Source organism: Chrysochloris asiatica, unplaced genomic scaffold, assembly GCF_000296735.1.
Source record: "Chrysochloris asiatica unplaced genomic scaffold, ChrAsi1.0 scaffold00458, whole genome shotgun sequence".
NCBI classification, from domain to species: domain Eukaryota; kingdom Metazoa; phylum Chordata; class Mammalia; order Afrosoricida; family Chrysochloridae; genus Chrysochloris; species Chrysochloris asiatica.
This window is the reverse complement of record NW_006408976.1, coordinates 853,414-860,606: the sequence shown is the minus strand read 5'-3', so window position 1 is coordinate 860,606 and position 7,193 is coordinate 853,414. Positions and strand designations below refer to the sequence as shown.

General features: G+C 41.3%; 1 protein-coding gene across 1 annotated transcript; it reads right to left on the bottom strand.

Annotated features, from left to right (window-relative positions):
- Positions 1–4,397: 4,397 nt before the first annotated feature.
- On the bottom strand, positions 4,398–5,711 carry LOC102829825 (40S ribosomal protein S20-like). The gene is made up of 4 exons (XM_006877290.1): positions 5,633–5,711; positions 5,240–5,339; positions 4,866–4,939; positions 4,398–4,642 (listed from the first exon to the last, which is right to left on the bottom strand). Exons 1-4 carry the CDS (start codon positions 5,633–5,635, stop codon positions 4,460–4,462), a joined length of 360 nt encoding a protein of 119 aa, XP_006877352.1. The 5' UTR covers positions 5,636–5,711; the 3' UTR covers positions 4,398–4,459.
- Positions 5,712–7,193: the final 1,482 nt, after the last annotated feature.

The following is a 7,193-nucleotide window of genomic DNA, read 5'->3' as shown; positions in this document are numbered from 1 at the left end:
ATTATAGTGAAATGTATAAAGACTTGGAGTTAGCCAAAAGGGAAGTACATGCTTAGCATTTTTCAAGCTATAAGAACTGAAGAAAAAATTCAAGTCTTGGGTTGTAAAATTGAATGATTTTATGAGCAAAATATTGAATAATGCTGGAAACATCAAAATAAGATGAAAGGAATAAAAGGCACTGTCCAAAAAGAATTTGTCAGTGCTCAATTATTTCAAGAGGTACCATATAATCTAGAACTAATGAGGAAGTCACTGGTTTTGAAAAACTCTATCCTGTGATTGCCAGCCATAGTTTCTGTCACCAAGGATATGCACAGGTTCTAGAGACAGGCTCCTCATGAGCACAATTAAGTATTTTGGAATACTCATTCTCTGCAATGTTGTCCATAGCTTGTCATGATCCACACAGTCAAAAGACTGCATAGGCAACAAAGCACAGGTAAATATCTTTCTGGTAATCTCTGCTTTCAGTCAAGATCCATCTGATGTCAGCAATGATATCCCTTGTTCCATCTCCTCTTCTGAATCTGGCTTGAACCTCTGGCAGCTCTGTCAATGTACTTACTGACGTAGCTGCTTTTGAATTATCCTTAACAAAACTTTACTTGAATGTGATTATCAAGGGTATTGTCTGATAATTTCCACATGTAAAACCCTGGTATGTATGTGAAAGTTGAACAATGAATAAGGAAAACTGTAGAAGAATTGATGCATATGAGTTTTGGTGTTGGAGAATACTAAAAGTACCATGGACTGCCAAAAGAACAAACCAATCTGGGTTGGAAGAATTACGGCCAGAGTGCTAGAGCCAGGATGGTGAGACTTCATCTCTCATACTTTGGACATATTATCAGGAGGGAATAGTTCCTGTAAAAGGATATCATACTTGATAAAGTGGAGGGTCAGTGAAAAAGAGGAAGACCCCAAACGAGACGGATTGGCCCAGTGGCAGCAGCAATAAACTCAAGCATAGCAGTGGTTGTTGAGATTGGCTCAGGACTGGGCAGTGTTTCTGCTGTGCATAAGTTCACTATGTGTCAGTACCGACTCAATGGCAAATAGTAACAGTCAGTATATATAGTTAAGTTATTTCATAAAGTCCAAACTTTAGTGCTAGTTCTTTGTTCCACAAATCATTAATAACAGATGTACATAATGGTCAGTGACGAATCACATCGCTTCTTTCAAAGTCTGTCAATGATTGGTACTAACCATCTATTATCCAATTCACACAAGGATAGCAAAGTATGTGGTTGTGTTGTCTCCCTGCCCCGCGCCCCCCCCCCCCCCCCATACTTAAGTTTCACAGAAATGGAGTCTGAAGAGGGAATATTGGCCAACAAAGACAAAAGTACAGAAAAGAAACAAAAAATGCTAAGGCTGAAAATGAAATTAGTTCACTGTAATTTTTTTAATATATAAAAAATAGCTGACCGCGGGAATGTTGACACTGCCAGCATTTAAGGAACAAAAGATAAGCAGATGGGAACTTACTGAAGGCAAACATTAACATGAATGAGGAAAGTGGTTATGACAAAAAGGTTGATGATATCCCAAAGGAAGCACTGTCAGCAAAAACTTCAGAAATATTTCACATTGAAAGCACAAAGCATCAAATATTTGAAGTGAATCCAAATTTAGAGGAATATAAGAATTCATGGGAGGCATACAAAAATGCTTGCTCCATATTATTATTCCCTTAATGACCTGTGAATTCTGTGAGACACTGCAGTGTACTGTGAACCCTGGGACATTGGGGAGAACATTGAGGGGATTGTTAAGTGCCATCGAGTCAGTTCCAAACTAAAGTGACCCTCTGTAAGGTTTCCAAGGGCTGGTGAGCTTGAACTGCTGACCTTGCAACCCAGCACATCAACTTGCAGCACCACATCAGGACTTCATTGAGGAATGAGTGGTTGATATTGGGGATTATGGTGTGTTGTAGGATAACCCCGTACCTGTTTTGTAAATGTAACTCAGCTTTTAAATATTGGCTCTTCTGTTAAGTTGTGCCTGTGTAGGGTGGATCCTAAATTGGAACTGACTCAATGTACATAGCACTTTAGGAAAGTCACATTTGGATTGCCTCATAAGTATTAGCGTCATGCTGATCCTTCTAAAAAGAAACTGCTGTTGTGAGAGGCCAACACTGTTCAAACTTGTTGACTATATTGTTGCTGTTACATGGCCGCTGTATAGGGTTTTCTGAGTGGTGGCTGGTAGGTATGGAATGTGGACCCTGTGGTTTAGCAGAGTGCTTAATCTGACAGCACTACATCAGGGCTCCAAAACAGGTTGTTTTAAGTGCCATTCTCAGCAGCCTCACATAGGGTTTCCAAGGAGCACATCAAACTGTTGAAATCATAACCCTGTATCTCTTTTGTAAATATGAGTTTTTAAATACTGGCTGTTTTGAAATTGTACCCATGTAGGGTGGATACTAAAGCTCATCACTTAACAGACAAAAAAAACTACCCCCTAGAAACACAACTAGAATTTGGACTTCTGGTCTCCTGTACAATGTACAAGCTATTCACTTGTATTTGCTACACCACCACTAATTATTGAGATTATTCTGCAGGTTTTTACCTTGCATGATTTTTTGGTTTCACACTATTTGTATAAAGTGAAACCTATCTATATTTAAATGTGTTCTTGGAGGCTGGAGCAACCATTAGACTTAAACATACCAACTGATTCAAGCAAGCATTAAAAATTGAACACAAAGGCAATTCAAAAGGTTCATGGAATGAAAAGATAACAGAATTTTCCCATGAACTCTTATTTTTAAGCCACTTCATATTTGGCAATTAGAATACATTTGAACATTTTTTGAGAAAGGCCATTATCTTTTAAACATAGTATCTCAGAGGTTCCATGTGAATGCCTCTATTTTAACTATGTATATTTGATATTTTCCATAAAGTTAAAAGTTAATAGTGTACCTCAATAAGGTAAGTAGTCCAGGAGCAGAGGTCCCAGGGACCAGCAAAGGAGAAGAGTGCGGAACCCTACCCAGAGAACACTGACACCAGAGATGGTGAGATGGAGTGGTGGGGGCCTATAGACCCAGAGAGGGAGAGGGGCCATGTGCTGACCTGACAACCAGGGGGCAGGCTTGCAGGGTGTACCCTTTGGTTGATGCTTGGAGGGGATTGTAACCACGGCAATGAAATGACAGGATGAATGTAAAGCTGTTTTCCCATGTAAACTATCAAATAATTCACAATAAAACAAACAAAAAAAGGTAAGTGACATGCAAGGCCTTCAGGAGGTCCAACCACCAAGTCCCAGAGAGAAGAGACAAAGGGATGGCATGGATAAACAATCACAGCAGACATTACCATTCTGTCTACTGGCAGACACATGGGTTGTCATCTGATTTGGTATCATCTTACAATGAAAACTGTGTGTATTCCTACAGTGCCACAAGAGGGCTCCATATGCTCAGTAAATGTCAGACATTCATAGTTCAATAAGATTTATATTACATGAGGGGGTTTTCCAAGTTAATAGGAAAATTCCATCATCTTTTAATCTCACTTCCATGAATTTTTTAAAGCATGAAGATGTTTGACAGGCTATTTCTATATACGTATATATAAATGCTGTTGACTCAGAGGCCCTACATAGGGCCACATCAGGATTCCATTTGTGAAATTAAATCTTTTCTGATTCATGTTTTGAATTAAAGTTAACATGATTTTTTTTAAAATCCAGTTCTAGGAACTTGGCACAGTTCATTCCAGAATCAATTCTTTTCAAAACCATGTTTAATCTGCTTAAAGGAGGAAAAAAAAAAAAAAAAGACTTTTGATGTCAAGTAGGGAAGGATTAAATTTGGCTAGATCGTGGATGCATGGCCTAAAAGGCAAAGGTTTCTGGGGATATTTCATTTGATAGCTCATCTGTACAGATGTCTTACTATGAAAAACTTGAGTGGATCATCAACTTATGAACAGATGTTAAGTTTATAACACTGCTAACCTGTCACCAAAACCCAACATGAAGTCACAGAAGTTTCAAACTGTACATCTTACCAAACCCTGTCATCGATCCTAACTTACATAGATCCTGGGTTATCTATCAGACCCAAACTCCACAAGGGTTTTATAAACTGATCACCAGGCCTTTCTCCCAAGGTGCTTCTGGGATTCTTTTGCTTTTTGCCACCCAGGGATGTAATTCTAGTAGAGAAATTCTCTCTACGAAAAAAACAAAGTAAACTTGGAACTCAGAGATCTTAAGTCTAACGAGCCTGTTTAAAATTGCAGCTATGCCATTAAGTAGCTCTATTATTTTGGACAAACAGTGAAATCTAAACAGCAGTAATTTTACACCAACTATTTCATTCATTAACAGGCATAGCATTTAAACAATTACTAAAGCACTCGGTATTCTGAATAAAAGCCAACAAAATCTACCAATGGATACTCAATTTATTAAAATAGTTGACTTAAGCATCTGCAATGGTGACTTCAACCTCTACTCCAGGCTCAATACTGATGGAAGTGATTTGCTTAACAATCTCAGAAGGACTGTGCAAGTCAATGAGTCGCTTGTGGATTCTCATCTGGAAGCGGTCCCAGGTCTTAGAACCTTCACCACAAGGTGTCTTCCTTGTTGTGATTCTCAGAGTCTACAACAAAAGACAAATCCATGCATTTAGTTTTATATGATGACTTAGAAATGCAAGCAAAACCATTACTTTCAAACTTGCCAAGTATTTCACTTTAAAAAAAAAAAAGAACATGAGTTAGTATCAGAACATTGTTCTGAAATTCAGCTTATCTGAAGTGAAGGGGTAAAAATTTGGTTTTGTAGAATTAGAAGCAACTCTTCGAGATCTTAGTTTACTTTACCTTGGTAGGCATCCTAACTGGGCCCTTCACTTTCAGGTTCTTGTCCTTTGCACCTCTAATCAAGTCAGCACATACTGCAAGAAAATCAGTTGCCTTTCAGTTCACTCAGCATAATTATCACTAAGTTTGCTTTTAAAAAAGTCAATTGATGCTGGCTCAGAATAGCGTACACAAATATCATTGTTAATTCAATACCTAGATCTCTCTCCTCACTGCCAGCTACTCGTTGTAAAAGGCAGAGTAAGAACCATCAAGTTTAGACTTTGTCTTTTTAGCTAAACGACTTGTTGCTTTACTTCTCTTTGAAGTCATGTTTGCACCAAGTCAGATTCATTGTTTGTACAGAGGTTAGACCCATAAACTCCCGTCCTGACCTTTCTCCAGCGACTTCACGTTGCGGCTGGTTAGAGTAATTCTAATCCGGTGAATGGCCACCTCTGGTTCCACGGGCGTCTTTCCGGTATCCTTAAAAGCCTGTCAATTTATTAAGTTAGGCAACATTACAGACAATAATGAATTATGGAGACAAGTTCAGGTCTCTCACACCAGCAGAGGAAGCATTCTAATCAGGGCTTAGGCTTCCACTGAGGTGATACACCACGTTTGGTAACTACGCGCCTTTCTGTGGCATAAATGCTCTCCGTTTTCTCAGTACCCGCTCCCAGCAGCACCCCCAGGCCTAATAATCCAGGGAATGCGTCCCGCGGGGGAACGACACAGTGCGGTCCGCAGGCGCCCAAAGCCGAACGGTACCATCCTCGTCTCACCATGGCGGCGGCGCGGCTTCCTGACCGACTTGTTCCTCGGCAAGAGCGAACAGCGGTGAGTCAGGAGCAGGAGCGGCCGAGCGAGGAAACGGGTAGCTGATACCACGTCTTCCGCAAAGAGAAAGGGGTCGAGCATGCGTGGAGCTTATATAGCTTCGCTCGCGTCTGCATCCGGGTCCCGCCCGCCGTTGAGCACTACCCCGGAAGAGTTCGCCCGCCTCTCTAAAGGAGGCCGAGCCTCTTGGGACTGGAGGACCCGCCGAGGTGGCCGGAAAGACGCGGCTGTTCTCTGTCCCCGCAGGAGTCGAGGGTACCCCCACATTGGTCCCAGTCCTCGCAGCCTACTCCTGTCTGGGACCACCTATCGAGACTGAGACTTGGCCGCCAACACGAGAAATCCATCTGCCGGTGCGCATGCTTCCCAGCCACCGTGAAGTTCTAAGCTCCCTGCGGTGTTTGCTTGTTGTGCAAATGAAATCCATCGCTTGTTATCTGAGCAAGTGGTAGCTTCTCTGAGTTTCACATTTACCCGTGGGTATTACGGAGATGGCTGTGATCCTTTGGGAGTGTTACCGAGTCGCTGTAGCCTAAGCACTGGACCATGAGGATGGTTTGAATCGCAAGGTCGCTGTTTCAAACTGTCTAGCTGCTCGGGAGGGTCGCTATGAATAGGAACAACAATTCTAGACAGTAATTTTGCATCTTGCTGTTTAGGCTTCTTTATCAGCAGTTGCTGTGGCTGTATTCTGACTCGGGGACCATGTGTTATCTCAAAGTAGAACTTTGCTCCACAGGTTTTTCAGTGTCTGATTTTGGGGGCAGTCGATCACCATTTGTTCTAAAGTGTCTCTGAATGGATTTATATCTGGAACTTTTTACACCACCAAGTACCCCCAAGATATTACACAGACATAGTGAAAAGCATCAGAGTCCTGGTGTGGCTCTGTGGGTTAATACGCCATGCTGCAAAGCCGTTTGAACTGCAAGGTCGGCAGTTCAAGCTCACCAGCTACTCCTCGGAAACCCTATACAGGGTCCCTATGTGTCGGAACCGACTCGACGGCACTTAACAACAACAAATGAAAAGCATCACCAATTAAAACATTTGTTTCAGTTTTAAAACATTTTGTATATTTTCTCTTGAAAGTTAGTAACTACTGTAGGCCCTAAATATAAATTTAAAATATAACCCTATTTAGATCCGAGATGTTACGTGGAGAAATTGTAGAAATAAAAAATAAGCAAAAAAAGAAGAAAATAAATTCCACCATTTGAAGTTAACCATTGTTTGAACCTTTAAAGTTATGCATTGTTGTTAAGTGCCGTCGAGTCTGTTCCGACCCATAATGACCTTGTATAGGGTTTCTGAGTGGCTGGTAAGCTTGAACTGCAGACTTTGGAGTTCAAATTGACTTGCAGTCCAGCGCATTAACCTACAGCGCCACATCTCTTCGAATAATGGGATCAGTACGCTATGGGTTATTACAGTGGACTGCAAGGTCGGTTGTTCAAGCTCACCAGCCACTCCTCGAAAACCCTATACAGGGTCGCTATGGGTCAG

What these genes read in the sequence shown, in the direction of transcription:
- LOC102829825 (XM_006877290.1), bottom strand. An exon ending in CGTGAAGTCGCTGGAGAAAG is followed by an intron (nt 4,940 to 5,239) that starts GTCAGGACGGGA and finishes ATTTTCTTGCAG; the next exon opens with TATGTGCTGACTTGATTAGA. An exon ending in CAGTTAGGATGCCTACCAAG is followed by an intron (nt 4,643 to 4,865) that starts GTAAAGTAAACT and finishes CTTTTGTTGTAG; the next exon opens with ACTCTGAGAATCACAACAAG.